General features: G+C 37.8%; 1 protein-coding gene across 2 annotated transcripts in view; it reads right to left on the reverse strand.

Annotated features, from left to right (window-relative positions):
- The window catches only part of LOC150094511 (uncharacterized), a 632,643-nt gene that overhangs the window by 374,184 nt on the left and 241,728 nt on the right, over positions 1-16,731 (reverse strand). For both annotated transcript variants that reach the window (XM_090412024.1, XM_090412025.1), the window contains one exon: positions 2,710-2,817. In XM_090412024.1, the coding sequence (XP_090268150.1) occupies positions 2,710-2,817 (108 nt within the window). The remainder of the gene's footprint in view (positions 1-2,709; positions 2,818-16,731) is intronic.

A 16,731-nucleotide genomic window follows, 5' to 3' on the forward strand; every position in this document is an offset into this window, starting at 1 on the left:
CTAGGTCAGACGCTATTTCACATGCGAACAGCCAATCACTCTCTCTCTAAAAGGTTCAAAACTAAAAATATATACGGAATACTGTTCCCATGAGATTTTCTGAAATTTTCATTGTGGTCCTAGAACAGTATCAGCAGAGAACAATAAAAATGATTAACAACATCTTACTGATTCACCTTTATTCCTTATTGAACAGATTTTTCCGTATACCCATTCTTACATATAGTACTATGTTCATTTACAGAACTTAAATTCTATTGAATATAAGCTCTGTAAATTGAATTACCACTGAATCTGTTCTACGAAATATCTGTACTAATTAGCTAAGCGTCTTCTTCATTCATACCTGCCACACATTTTCTGACTTACAGAAATTAAAATTTTATTTACAGAAGGTATGCCAATGAAATACATGAAAAATACATTAATAAAATATAAATTATCTTTGCGTGCCTATTTTCAGCTTCCATACATTGTTGTTTTCATAAAAAAGAAGTTTACATCAAATTTTTTGAACTTTTTAATGTAGGAAAACATCGTAAAGGTTCCACTGCCCAACAAAAGCATTACGTGTGTCATTATTATTCCCTGGAGAGCAGTAAAAGTAATTACCCACACATATATCGGTTATATGCACACCATTACCTATAACAACTAAAAAACGTTGTATTATTACATTTTCAGCTATCAAAACTGAATAAAACTGACATTAATAGCCCCATAGAAATCGTTATAAGCAGAGGACTGGAGAGAAGCGATAGGATAAAATGGATTGTTTGATTTCATATTAGTACATTAAACCATCTAGTGCTGATATATAGAATTCAGTTTAACAACTTAAAGAATTGTTCAAAAGTTTTTTTTATTTATTTTATAAATTTGATAACGAGTCGTCCAGAAATGTTTCACATACACGTCTGTCTATCCACATAAAGATCATATGAAAGATGAGCAACCTTTAAAATAAACTAGGTATAAATAGCACTATATTTTAGGCATTACGAAATATGAAATGAAACCTGTTATTAAATTTACATTTAAAATTCAAAATAATAAACTATGAACAGATTATCAATGATGTTGTGGAAGCCCCAGCATTCAATATGCAAGTATGATATTCACTATACTAACTACAAATGTGATACTTAATTAAGATTAAGTGGCTTGTCAAGTTGAAATGTATTTTCATTTCCTCCACAAGCATCTGATTTCCATAATGACCTACTGATACAAAAATAGACTTCTTTTTTATCCACTGAAATCCCACACTTGGGTGCTAATATATGCTTAACAGGTTGTTTATTATTTTCCATTTACGGCGGGTCTGTCCAAGATTCGTTTGATCCAAGCGAATTTTCCTTTCATCTCACATGATTCATTTTCTCAGTTATTATAACGGGAACCCAGAACTACGCTACAAGCGCTTCCAGGCATGAGTCACTTCCTGTTCGCACAGCGGCATACAGCCAGTCACGTGACCAGCTTACAGAGGTGTTGGTGTCGTGCTCATCTAATGCCATTCCCTTGATAGTTCGTATGCCAGGCTAACCTCAAAATTTTTGCACTCTTTCAAAGGGAATAGAATCCGATTTTATTTTACTTCTAGTGCTTCACATGATTTCTCCAATTTGCTTCGAAGAACTGAGAAGTTATTCTAAATGCAGTTATTGGTAAGCAATGATTACTTCAGAACTTAACAACAGAATGCATAAAGTAAGTCAATCTACCTGGTGAACTGGGCCAATGTTTTCAACCAAGAAAAGTGCCTTACACACACACAAAAAATCGCAGGTATTATTTTGAATCTTAATGGACACTCAGTGTACTCAAAAGTATCCAAGTGATCACTGGACTCTTAAATGAAACCAAAATGCGAGTAAGTTGTTATGGCACGTGTCAAACAGTTTAATAGTCCCCTATACAGCAACTAAAAGCTTCAACTGACGTGATTTATAGGGTAATATAGTAATGATACTTATAAATTCACAATGAATAATGAAATAAGTAATGATAACTAAAAGATTAATTTAATGAATTAAGTGCCTTACAAAAATACTTAATGATGAGCATCTATAATTAATCACTAGATTGGAATTTATAGACTTTTAGATACATCTGTAATGAACGAACACTATTCTACATGTTAACAAATTATTGTTTTGTTCGCAGGATGCCGCTGAAAATAATTTCATCAGTGGCAAAACTAAAAGAAAAACATCACGTGAACAAAAACCGAAGCTAGAGAACAAAGTGAGCAGGCACCAGGTACAGTTTTGTGAAAGTGAGATGCGCGAATAAAAAGCTAAACATTTTGTTCTACACAGTGCAATTCTTCAATCGAAAAATCTTTAAAATATGGAAATTAATGATTCCTCTAGTATGTGTTACTGCAGAAGTCTTTCTCTTGTTCGCATCACTGGATTGGATAACGTGATAACCTTTTATTTTTAAAGTTTACACATATTACTACATTAAAAGTGTTTGCAAGCAAAGCCAAACACGCTGAGTGAAAATTGGCAGGGAATTTCCCATGCATTTGTTAGCATTTGGATACACGCCTTCGTCGAACGTTCAGTCAGCATTCATAGTGCACATATGTTAGAGGAGAGTGGAGCGCGAAACGGGAATGAGCTTAAAATACATATACACTGAGAAATCGAACAAAACATTTAAGCTTAACAAAAGATAAAAAAAAACAATGTAGCTTACGTTACAATGATGCTGAACTTGGCTGCACGTCTTGTACTTGCGTCCCAAGTAGGCGCGGAAATACGACTGAATACAAATGGCTGCACGTTCCTCACGAGAAGGCTTGCGCTGTGGTACACGGAAACAGGTCACGGAAGAGGAGCAGAGGCGCCACCATGCGGTCGTCAGGCGACATCAGAGAAGAGAGAGAAAGAGAAACAGAGTAGCAATGGTTAGAGAAAAAGAGAACGGGCAATAGCAGTTCGCTAGCATGCCGATGGCACTCCAATTGGAGACCACACGCATGCGCAAAAGAGAAAACTAATGCACTTACCTTTCGCATTCCTCTTCTCTCAAAACATTGAGTACTACGTGTAATTTATTATTATAACCACTATTAACAGAAACATGATGCAGTGGTATGACTGCCCCAAGCACCAGTTGAAGGAGATGGCAAAACCAAATATAAACAAGTGGCTTATCATATAATATAAAGTAATATAATGCAAATATATTATTCCAAGTTTACGCGATTTACTGCTTAGTTTGTAGTACATTAAGAAACAAAAACACAGTAATGATAAATGCAATATTTTCTTATATATATTACGAACAGGCAATTAAAGTAGCATATAATCTCTAACAATATATCTTATTTGTCTGTAAATATGTTTGGATTTTTTTAAATAATAACATCATTGAGTAATAATTATCGCTAGAAGTAAAGTTCACATGCTGATGCACGTTGCTGAATTTTAAAATAGAACTATGAATATATGAATTATACTAGATACAGTAATAGTAGTGATGTGAATTCTAAAAGTTGAACTGTAAAATTCATCCGTGGGGAGAAGTGTTACAAACTTTTAAAAATATATATCTAATCTTTTGAATATATTTGTGCGAACTGAGATGTCTATAAAATACACACATTTATACCTATTCAATGCTAACACACAGAAGTAATCAATGTCATATGGGTCCTAGAAAATATTCTTGCACCGATGGATATGAAACTAAAGCACTCATCCGTTAGCTTGCTAACATTTCCATGAATCTTGAATTCATGTATTATGCTCTCTCTCTCTCTCTCTCTCTCTCTCTCTGGACTGAGAGAGTATAATACAGACCTTAAGGGTTCAAAAGCTAAATTTATATTGAGCTTCTAAATCCTAATGAAACGATAGAGAATATTTATTAGCAGATTTACTCCTCTAGCTGGAATCAAGCTATTCACGGAGAGAGAAAAAGAGAGAGAGGCCAACAAGAAAGATATGTCGAAAAATTAAAACACTGATTTTATTATCAATAATAGCTTTGGCTGTGCTATGTGCTCATTTAGGATAGCATGATCGCAGTGAATCTACATTTTGTCATCAACAAAATGAATACTAAAGAAAAGAATGTAATGGCAGATCAACTACAAATACATTATAAAATGGTTATAATAAAAATACATTATAAAATTTTCAATTTTATTTATTTTATAGTTTATTTTTTCAGAATATTAAATTATAAAACTTTTAATAAAATAATCAAGCAGAGCGCAGTCTAAAATGTTGCAGAAATTTTAAATTTAGAGGCACTTGACCAAAAACATCAACTATTAAATCTATCCGGGTCACCTCAAGGGCTCACTTTAGTGAGTACGGGCATGGCAAACTCGAGGTAACAGATGCTGGACCATGTCTTACTTCATGTAATATACATCTGTTATATTATTCTGTAGACTGATCCCTCCCCTTCTTTCTTTGCTTCTTTCTCATCTCCTTGCTCCTTCCCCCTGATGCTATTAGAGTATTCGAGGGCTATGGGTGAATCTTTCCTACCTTGCTAAGTCATTTCGTCTTCGGTTGCCACCGAAGGAGGCAAGCTAGCCTCAATAGGTGCCGGTCCCAAGCCCGGATAAATGGCGAGGGTTGATGTCAAGAAGGACATCCGGTCGTAAAACTTCACTGCCAGCTCTAGCTATGATATGACTCAAAGAGAAAATGATATAAGGGCTAGGGCGTACCCCTTAAGCGACGCGCAGCCACATAACTCTACAACTGCGAGAAGTGGACGAGGGCTACCGCATCAAGGGCGGGTGCGGTTAAAGAAGAAAGCCCAGCAGGTGGAGAGGATGTTGCGAGTGGGAACACTGAATGTTGGAAGTATGACTGGAAGGGGAAGAGAGGTGGCAGACATGATGAGGAAGAGGAAGTTGGACATTTTATGTGTACAGGAGACAAGGTGGAAGGGAGGAAAGGCAAAGGAACTGGGAGATGGATACAAATTGTTCTACTCTGGAGCAAATAAAGAGGGAAGAAATGGTGTAGGAATTGTGGTGTGTGGCAGAATGAAGGGCGAAGTACTGAAGTGGGTGGAAGGAACGACAGGATCATGCGAATGAAACTGGGTCTTGGAGAAGAGCGGGTGGTCGTATTATGTATATATGCCCCGCAAGTTGGCTGTACAGCAGAGGAGAAATATGAGTTCTGGAACGTGTTAGATGAAGAAATGAGGAAGCTGGAAGAAAACGAGATGGTGATTGTCGGAGGAGACTTGAACGGACACATAGGGAGAAAGAATAGAGACTGTGAAAGGATGCATGGCGGCCACGGAGTGGGAATTATGAACCAGGAAGGAGAGAGAGTTGTGGACTTTGCAGTAGCGTTTGATCTGGCAATTGTGAACTCATTTTTCTACAAGAGGGAAGACCATTTGATAACATTTAGGAGTGGTAACAACAGTTCAAAAATTGACTACATTTTGACTAGAAGAAAACATCTTAAGGTTGTAACAAATTGTAAAGTAATTCCAACAGATCAAGTGGCACAGCAACACCGACTGCAGTGCGCAGACTTTAAAATACGATTGAAGATAAGAACCTCTGGAAGCCATGGGATAAAGACAATTAAGTGGTTTCGCTTAAAAGAAGAGAGTGTGAGGAATCGTTTTAGGGAAAGGGTGTTAGAGAGGATTTCGGATGGACTGGAAAGTGTACAAGATTGGTGGAAACATAATTCAAAAGTAATCCTGAGCTGTGCAATCAAGGTGCTTGGTGAGACATCTTGAAAGATTAGAGAGCAGAATGAGGGTTGGTGGTGGAATAATAATGTACAAGTGGCAGTGACAGCTAAGAGGAAGGCAAAGCAGAAGTGGGATGAGTGAAGAGTGGAAGAGAACAGAGAAGTGTACAGAGAGAGAAAGCAAGAAGCCAAGAGAGTTGTGGCACAGGCGAAGGCCATGGCATATCAAGATCTGTATGATCAATTAGAAACAAAGAAAGGACAGAGAAAAATTTACCAACTAGCGAAATGTAGAAATAAAGCAACAAAGGACATCTTACATGTGAGGCAGATCAAAGACGCTGAAGGAAGAGTATTATGGAGGGATGTGGACATAAGAAACAGATGGAGAATATACTTTGAGGGACTTTTGAATGAGGAAAATGCAAGGACTCACAGAGAAGATGGGCAGCCTTCTGAGGGAATGGTGCAGAACATCAGTAGAGTGGAAGTGACGGAGGCCATGAAGAGGATGAGGAATGGAAAATCGGTGGGCCCCGACAGAATTCCAGTGGAGGCATGGAAGGCACTGGGGGAAGCGGGAATTCACCTGCTGTGGGACCTGTTCGTGAAAGTTTGCCAACAGGAAAATATACCTGAGGAATGGAGGGAAAGTACTCTTGTCCCCATCTACAAGGGTAAAGGGGATGCACAAGACTGTAAAAATTACAGAGGAATAAAGTTGATGTCCCACACAATGAAAATCCTAGAAAGGGTTCTTGATGGAAGATTGAGGAAGGAGGTGAAGATTGCAAAGGAACAATTTGGCTTCATGCCTGGTAGATCAACAACAGATGCTATCTTTGGGTTACGGCAGATGATGGAAAAGTTTCGAGAGAAACAACGGGAGCTACATCTGGAATTTATTGATCTGGAGAAAGAATACGCTAGAGTACCAAGGCAAGAAGTCTGGAGGTGTCTGAGGGAGAAGAAGGTTCCGGAGAAATATGTCAGGTTGGTGTGGGAGATGTACAGAAATGTGAAGACAAGTGTTCGGACCTGTCTGGGACAGACAGAAAGTTTTCAAGTAACAGTTGGCTTGCATCAAGTGTCAGCATTAAGTCCGTTTCTGTTTAACACTGTGATGGAGGAGGTGAGAGAAGATGCGCCTTGGACAATGCTGTATGCAGATGACATCTTGCTGTGTGCAAATTCAAGAGAATAAGCGGGAACTAAACTGGAAAGATGGAGAAAAGTACTGGAAGAGAGAGGTATTAGACTGAGCAGAAGTAAGACAGAGTATGTGTTGCACTGTGGGCGGCGGCCAGGAGACAGATCTGGAGCTGGAATGAAATGTTCAGGAAGGCGATGGACTTTAGATACTTAGGTTCAACAGTGGAAGAAGATGGAGGAGCTGAGAAGGAAGTGGGATGCAGGATACAAGCGGGCTGGAGGAACTGGAGAGAGATGGCTGGATTGTTATGCGATAAGAGGGTGCCGATCAATCTGAAAGGCAAAATCTATAGGACAATAGTGAGGCCAGCTATGACGTATGCTATAGAAACTGTGGCCCTGAGGAAAAATAACATCAGCAGGATGGAAGTAGCAGAGATGAGAATGTTTAGGTGGATGTGCGGTGTGACCAGAAAGGATCGTCTGAGAAATGATTATGTGAGGGGAACAGTGAAAGTTACGAACTTAGGAGCGAAGATACAGGAGGCAATGTTGAGATGGTTTGGTCATGTGATGAGGAGGGCGGACGAATATGTGGGAAGAAGGGTCATGCAGATGGAAGGAGGAAGCGTGGGCGGCCAAAGAAGAGATGGAGGGAGCTGGTAGAAGAGGACTTGAGGATGAAGAACTTGGATGTGGTGACAGCCCAAGACAGGAGGATGTGGAGGAGACTCATCATCAACAGTGACCCCCACTTAAGCGGGAGAAGCTGCAGAAGAAGAAGAAGAAGAAGATTAAATCTATCCGGGTGAAAAGAGAAATGACATCGAGGGAAGATTTAGTAGGTAGGAATAAAAACTTTTGCATATAACATTTCGGAAGATTTCCGTAAAGATTTTTTTATATATATCAAAGGAGATAAGAATGTGTTTTTCAAATGCGGTGCAGAAAATTTAAGACAGTTTACCAAAGCTCTCATAACTCATTAGATTTTCATTATTTGTATAAGCCAGTATTTTGTATAGTGTTGCAGGGAACTGGATTAATGGCATCGGAGTTTCCGGATGCTTCAGTGCAGCCACATGCTCTACAGAACAGGTAGCAAAACTAAAGCACTCCGGGAAAAGGTCAGAGGTAACAGAAGGAATGCATGACGTAATTCTCAGTTATGCTGCCCGGTTTTGCAACACTGACTAGCGTATATTTACTTATGTTCTGCGAGGCAAATTTATACTTTCAAATGGGAATAACTTACGCCCCTGACTTTTATGCAACTGAATAATTAAGGACAATTTGCGTAAGGAGTGTACAGAAAAGCACATTCTATGAATCTGTCGATGTTGGCCTCTGTTCGCATGAGATTTCAGAGACGTCTGGTGTTAGGTGCAGTCAAACTGAATTTCAGTGTACGCGTTTGCTTGTTTTTTCCGAGTTTATTGGTAAATTAGAACACTTAAGGCAAGACAACGAGGGTTAAATTTCACGTGGGATGTGTTAACGTTCCATTAAGAACACGAAACAAATTAAATAAAGGAATTCTTAACAGCTACGTACGCTAAATTTAATACTATTCCCTAGGACTTGATGAAGCCCACTTTTCCCAGAAGTTCTTAAATTATTCACGTCTCGGATTAATATTTATGTTTATGTGAGGCCACTTTTTCTATTCTACATATTAAGACGAGCGAGAAGCACTCGCCTTAAATTTCCTACTCTGAAGTTGTGTGTAGGTTCGAAAGTTGCCCGTCTTCTTCACTAACGCGATGAAACGTCTTTTGCGAAACGAATCACGCACCGCGCGTGTAACGTGATGATCTAAGAATGCGCCGGTACACTTCTGTTCCAGTGAAAGCATCTAAAGTGACGCCTTTTGTAATGGAGGAAAGTTGGGGTTTTGAGTTCACTGATGTATGTGGTCAGATGCACTCCCGACTCTCTCTTTCAGTGTGGAGGCAATCCCCTTAGCCCCTGATGGAGAACTCTTTAGATGTAATTAAGAGAGTAGCTTCGAGAGAACCACTTGGCTGAGAGCAAAAGATGAGAGTTCCTATACAAATGGTTTCAGATAAAAATGCAATGCAGAAAGAAACTGGAGAGAGATAGAGAGATAGACAGATAGATAGATAGAGAGAGAGAGAGAGAGAATGTAGGAAAGCAGCTCTATGGAACACGTGACACGCGAAAGTTACAAATGAGATACTGATTTTGTGAGGTGAATGTGGCTCGTTATCTCGGTGTTTAACGTTCAAGTGCCCCTTGTTAGGCTTTGTTAGCATAATGTGGCTATCTATGCAAAGGCAATGCGGTTGGAAGCGGTAAGTAGTTTGATCACCATTTCTAAAGAATCAATTTTAAGCAAATTTCACTTTCGTTTTACTGATCATGTAAGTAAACTGCTGAAGAGCCAGGGAGAAAAGTCAAACATGAGCTCCACTACTTCGTTATCTACTTCTCATCTGATCTTAAAGACGTGCTTCTCATAACGATCACATCTTATTAGCCATTAGCTTCAGACACCGATGGCTACGAAAATCGGAGGCATTTTCTTCGAAAGACCAACAAAATTAAGAAGCGCAGTTGTGCTAAGAGTTACTGCACTGTATCTTAGTTTCTTTTTTTATGCGAATCCAAATGGTGGAAACCTACAGCTCATTTTAGTGTCGTGGATGGGCTAAGGAGCATATAATTAGGAACCCTACTGTAGGGAACAAACACTCAACTATTTCAATTCATTTTGGGTGTCCAATAATCGGTGACACGGTATTACAGCGTGTGAGGAAATTCCCCTAACCTCTTCATGTTTTACAAACATTTACGTCGCAGTAGGTTTCGAACAAACAGCTTGCTGGTTTCAGAGCAGAAAGGCTGTTTCACCTATACCATCGGCAAATCCAGCTACCCTGCCAATTATACCAATTTAAGCATTTCAGGCATTCCTATATTTCATATTCAGAACGAGAGTTTCAGAAAAACATTAATGATTTCACAGTATGTGGTTCGATTGACTTGCACAGATTGAAGGCGGAACTTCAGAAATCAACAACTGCCATAACGAATGCTAGTGATTAATGAAACAAAGCAAAGCATTGGTTTCAAGAGTGTTGGAACTTGAATTAGCTCATATTTTCATCATGCAATGATTATAAACAAATTCTCTGTGAACTAGCTTTACAGCACGCCGAAATGGCAGACTTCAGAATGTCAAGCGGTGCCGGTATGTAACTGTTTGCTGAGCAGAATTTTTTTTTTAAAAAAAAGACTCTTGCAGACACGCATCAAGAATTACTTAACGCAATGCCGAGTACTAACATGTTCTTTATAAAAATAGCTTTAGGAAGGGAGCAGCCAAAAATGCCTATATTTCAGAACAGCTTTATTTTATTCATTAAATATAAATGAAAAAATGAAAAATATTATTTTTGTATTTGTTTCATGGAAAATATTTTATTCTAATTATTTCGAACAAAAGTGCCTTTTTCTATCGTTGATAAAAATTCCGGGGCATGAATTTCATCTAATGCTCAAAAGAACGATTGAAGTGTCGTTCATTCCTTTCGTAGTAATGGTTGTTCTTTCAAAAGCGAATGTCGCATGAATCCTATTACTGGAATTTTATTTACATTTCTATCATTTTATGGAATTTCTGATATTTTATCTAATATTATGTGATTTTTATCTCTTTTTTATTAACTAATTTATTACGAATTCTCCAGCTATTTCTCCTGAATTTCATTTTTAAAGTTTTGTATGTGCGTCATGTAGAGGACACGTAGTATATGTAAAAACTATCAAATATATTCTTATTTTTATCCGCATTTTACACTAGACGATACTGTCAGCAAACAATAAACGCTTGCGCATGAAGTATTTTCTTTCCGTTTGCATAATAAAAAGAGGTGACTCTTTACTATAAGCTGACATGGATCCTCTGTGATGCGAAGCACATGAGATGCTAGACCAGCCAAGAGATTGCAGTTCACGTAATAGCAGGGGTTTCATATGTAAACAGTAGATTGAGAAGCTTCATAATTTTACTCTCCTCTTTTATTACACTGACGATTTCGAGGAAATTAAAACTGGTTACGAAATACTTTCACCACCGTTAGCTAAAGTCAAAGAAGTCAAGCATGGAATGTAGCATACAATATTTCCCCGAAACAAAAAAATGCAGGTCACAAATATCCATCCGCAAAGTTATATTCTTTTTTTAAATATATTTTTCCCGTATTCAGGTGGATTTGAGAAACTTCTGTTTTTCATTAATGAAATATAAAAATGCCTACGTCGATAAACACAAGCCGGAAGAATTCATGACAATTACATATTGCAAAATGATGCCCAAGGTAAAATATAGTTTGATAAACTGTGAGAGAGTTCTTCGATCATTTTTTATGAGGTCGGAATCGTTTCCCGTATGACTTCCATATTTGGTCCTCTGAAGTGATATCCAAAGATGACGATTTGTATGAGTCGCTCAGGTACAGCAATGGTGATATCTCTATGTTATTTCCACACGAAAGGAAGTTAGTCTGCGACCCCTTAGTATTACTCCCGTAAATGGGTTAAAAGTTAGATGATCCTCCTCTACAGACCAAACATGGAACTTTTCAATCTTCTTGAGATCTCCTATAAGGAATAATCGTCTCACACTTCAGTAATGAAATTCGTATATCACCTAAAAAGCATTTACAAAACATTCATGCCCACTGTGGGATTCGAACACACGGCCTGTTGGTTGGAGCGGATACGTTAACCATTCGGTCAACCAGGCTAGACATCGGTTACGACCTACAAAGATTGTAACCTATAGCATATCCCTTTCAAAAATTTCTTCAACACAATCTTGAACAGAAAAGGAAGATTAATTTCATAGATGCTTTAATGGGACATCCTGTAGTATTTCAGGAAGTTTTCCTAATTTCGATCACGAACTTCGTTTTAAAGATTAAAAAATCGAGATATGAATAAAGAATTCATAGTAAGAAAGAGGAACGTTTATAGCATTCTAAGAAGAATGAAACCTTCTGTGTATCGTTTTAATTATATATATATAATTGATCTTTGAAAATTTGATACTGTTCCAATTTTCATTGATCTTTTTTTTTTTCTGATTCCGAAAGTGATTACGTGACTTGAATCTGATCATCCAAAATCGACAAGGTTGCCATCCTTAACAAAATAATAATAAAAAAACAGCAATGGCCATTCGCCACAATATAGTACACACATTAAGGGATGGTTCCCACAACCTATAAAGTGAAGAAGATTTCAACCGAATCGTGATAGATTTCAACCGAAATCTATCACGACTTCCTTGACGACGACCCTCACTCGGGATATCAACTACTACAATAAAAAAAATAGATGACAAAGTCTAGGAGTTAATAATTTCAGAGTCAATTGGCCTGGGTGCACAGCCAGAATTGTATCCATACTACAAGAGAGTAATAAGATGTGTAAAATCTCTTCACTCTGAGTACCAATACAGTTGAATGCAAAAAAAAACTTTAAAATTATTAACCATCTACTCTATTCTACGCATCTAAACGCGGTCCATCATACTACCGCCTCTTCCGAAGCCTATCTCTATCTATCTGTTCCCTTCTGCCATACAGCCAGGGGAGGGTAGCTATATATGCTACTATACTAGGGAGATGATTATGAGCAAGGTGGTTTCCCGTTGCCTTCCTTGCCGTAAGTATTTTTTTGACTGTAACCTGTGTGTTCACGGGGGCCGGTTTGCCTGCTTGCGGGATGAAAAACCCCAGATAAACTGGCGGAAAAAACCCTACTGTCCACGCCCAATACCGGCTAACTTGGCTATGGCTGAGGAAGATCCTTGAGCTCCTCACGTCTCCGACGGGAATCGAACCTAGGACACTCCTTCCTCAGGCATATGGTTGCGAAGCGCTAAGCCACTAGGCTAACCGCGCGGACCCGAAACCTATAATAAGTTTAATGAAAAATCAATCTGGTCCCGGGATAGTTATACTTCAGATATCATTATGATAATCTTCAGGGCACTTTTTGACAGATACGATATCAGCTTCTTTCTAGACGAGATTAAAGCACTACAGCATGACAAAAGTGTCAACTTTATAAGGGAGGACAGTGGTTATTCAATAAATGGAATATACGTGATTTCAAAAACTTTTTTCACTGTATTATTATAAAAGTCCTTTCAGTTCTTATGCAGTTGAGCTATAATAATCATGCTTCCACAAACATTTTGGTTGAAAGCAAATTCTTAGTGCGCTAATTAATTTCATCAACAGGGATCGTTGTTATTCAACATGGCGAAACTTTCACCCATTAGATGCTAATCAAAACCATTAGCGAGGGGTACTATTGCTATGGTAACAATTGTAACACATACTAATAATGATTCAGTTAGACTCTGAGTCATTATGAACCTGTCATGTACTGTAATGCTCTAACTGTTAGAGCATAGTAGTACATGACAGGTTCATTTCTGAAACGATATACGTACATGACCTTGCAGGAAAAGATATTTTCTGATTAGTGATATCATGAGCTACTAAAGTACAATTACTGCTGCTGTAATGTTTAAAAAGTATTCCAGGATTGCGCTACAAAGGCTGTTTTCATATTTCAATATGGTAAACGGTCCAATAGAAACAAGGTAACTTGGTAGCGGAACAATTTTAGCATTATACTCCAATAGTAAATTTCATCGCAATCCATCAATCTGCTCGTGAGATGAAAGTATAACAGTGGTGATTATAACAGTCTGACCGTAGAACGGTACTATAGAAAGTCAACTGTTGGAAACAAATTAATATAACGCTGTAGAGTGGACAACGTGAGGAAAGACAATGCAATAAAAGGAGTCATAAGAAAAATTCATCACTGGAATAAATATCGAATCATTTCTTCGAAATAATGGATTTATTTTCACTTGCAGGTGCTGTAATTTAGGCTTCTTGTGAATGAGTTTAAAATTAAGTTTCCGAAGAGAAATATACGTAGTGTTTATTGCATTCTTATAATGGTTTAGATGTCTTACTTAAAGATGAAACAATCGAGACCTGCTTCGTTGGTACAGAATTACACACCTCTTTTTTACATTATGAGGTGCATATGAAACCTATTAATAAGTCAGGAGGTTCAAAATATGACTTTTTGGCGAGGTGCCAGCCGACTTGCTCGGTGGTTCGCGTCTCCTCTCTTCGACCAACATGGGAATATCGCTGTGACATGGATATTTGCAAATGTCTTTTAGGATAGAAGATTTTCATTAGCCAATATGCTACCACCACCCTACTTGTTGGAAGCCTCAAGTGGTTCCAAAAATTCCATGTTGTCTTTAGAGCAGAGCTTCCTAATTATTTAACTGTCAGTCTCCGATGGTATTAAAATGCACTAATTTCAAAGTTATTGCACTTAAATTTTCCTCTCCTTTTCCGACGCCAAATAAATTCAAGACAATATTGTTCTGCATTTGGAGTGATGTGATTATAACCACGGATTCCTCGAGACATCTTTCACCTTTAAGAGAGGTGCCCTCAGAACACATCCAATACTTTTCTATCTTTGTTCCTAAAGAGAAAGAAATTCAGAAAAAAGTCGTAGTAGGCAATTGTCCAAAAGGTTTTAATAACCTTTGTATCACCCACACTTGTTCTAACACTATGAAATTTAATGGTACTAAGTTTCTTGATTGGTGGATCCATTGGTGGATATTTGATTGAAATATGAGAATTCTTCTCTGCTGTCTCAGAACTATCACGTGGGTTCTCAAATTTTACAAACAAAGCAAGCAGATCAAGGACAGTGACGTTTGTTACTTTCCTTTTTCACTATCGTCCATATTATTTCTCCATTTAGAGCTTGATGAGTTTTTTTCGTTGCTTATAGATTCATAATTATTCTGAAAGTTTCGTCACTTTCGTTTTCTATGAATCATAGAAAGGTTTATTGGTTTGCAAACCAAGTTCTGGTAATGATTTTGGTTTTCAGCGACCAGGAACTAATCGTGAACTCCAGTATCAGTAGTAATTCGGTAGTTTTAACTTCCTAAAAAGGTCTGCAATTTTAAAACTTGGAAGTCAAAGCGTTTTGGGATTCTGAAGTTCTTCGACGTGCTAGAATGTCGGGAAGAATATGAGATGGTTCAATAATCTTAGAAGAGAAAAGGATTCTTTAACATGCAAAGTACTTTTGTAAGAGTCACTTCTTTTTATCTTTTAAACAAATTACATATCTTTACTGAAGTCTCACTGGACGGCATTTGTTGAAAATAAATCCAGAACAGCCAAGCTAATGAAAATCCAATCATAGTTACTAAGTGCATGCTGAATATCCTCCTGAAAGCGATCGCATAGATTGCGTGGATGTCATTTTCTCTTAGTGATAACGTTTTTAAAAATAGTCTAGCAGATAAGTATAATAAGTTTGTCTGTGTTAATATCTTTTGATTCTTCAAACTTCAAATAGAAAATAACGTTTATTAGGCTAATTTCATAATAGTCAATATTGAATTTCTGAATTTAAGCTTCAAAACGTAAATTTTTGTATACAAGTATATTTTTACTATAAAACCTTAAGTTCTAAGGGGCATGTATAGTATATTAATCATGTACGAGTGGGTTTATTCGACACCATCTTCCCATCTGCTATTGTATTTACAGAAAAACAGAAGCACTAGTATTAAGTATTAGGAATATTATACGTAATTAACTCAAACATGTATTGTTCAACCCGTTCGTTAAAATTCAGCTTCTTATCTTAACAGGATCAACGAGACATTAGGGCATGTATTTCTTTTATTACATGTTTATCATTTCAAAAACGAATGGACAAAGAATGAACGACATTACAATGTCATAAAAGAACCTTAGAATCCATTAAAGCAAACATATTACACGCATGTATTGTCACATATTCAATTTAAGTAACTAATGCCCATAACGCCAAATGAAATACCCATCTGAGGATGACGCATGTAAGGCAGCCCGACTAAGTATACATGCTAGTGGTGATTATACTCGCTGTTTACTTTTATACCTCCATCGTTATGGAGATAAGAAAGAAGCCATTAAGAGAGAGAGAGAGAGAGAGAGAGAGAAGTGGAAGGAGACTTCATAAGGTGCTACAAGTGATCTCCGAGACAATATCTAAATGCAGTTTCTACGAAACACTCTCGATAAACGCATCTCTGGAAAGAAAGAATGAAAAGAGCCATTCATATTTACAGGAGTGGAGATAAGATGGTAGGTAGAGTGTCCTTGGTTTCTTTGTGTGTCTACTTTATACGCCTGCACTTATTTCCATACGCGTTTAGCATAACGGCGGTGAAACAATAAAAACACCTGACCATTTCCACACGTTCAGCTTTCCTTAGTAAACACTGCACCAACCTGCTGGCGATTGTATAAAAGTTTAATGAATCTCATTATATCCCAGCGCCTACGTGCTGGAGAAACGTCCCTGCACCTTGCAGGTAAACATCGTTGTCCGTTGCAGAAGACAATGGTGTTCGTAAATCTTCATTAGTTGCAGCTGAGTCACGTGAATGCGATAGCCTCCGTTCTCAGCGAGCTAGACGATGCAATACTTTAGCCCTAACATACGTCTGATAGTTAAAAAGCCAATTAAAGAGCGAAATACACACAAGCTCCGCACAAGCTCTTTTAATTTGGCTGTTTCCTATCAGCCAGCCAGTAGCATTCGAGAACAAATACAGAGTTCTCTCTCGAAATCATTCGTTTGTTTGGATCCCACAAATCATTTTTTTTAGTTATGTGAAGTTTTAAGCATGCTGCCAGATGAGCGCACAAAAATTCGCCGACATAAATTTCAGATTATCTACGCACATTCTGGAGCTCATTTTTTGCTCTGCAGAGCTTATGAAACGCTG

Source organism: Typopeltis vanoorti, chromosome 22 (genome assembly GCF_054136105.1).
Source record: "Typopeltis vanoorti isolate ZY-2024b chromosome 22, IOZ_Tvanoo_1.0, whole genome shotgun sequence".
Taxonomy (NCBI): Eukaryota; Metazoa; Arthropoda; class Arachnida; order Uropygi; family Thelyphonidae; genus Typopeltis; species Typopeltis vanoorti.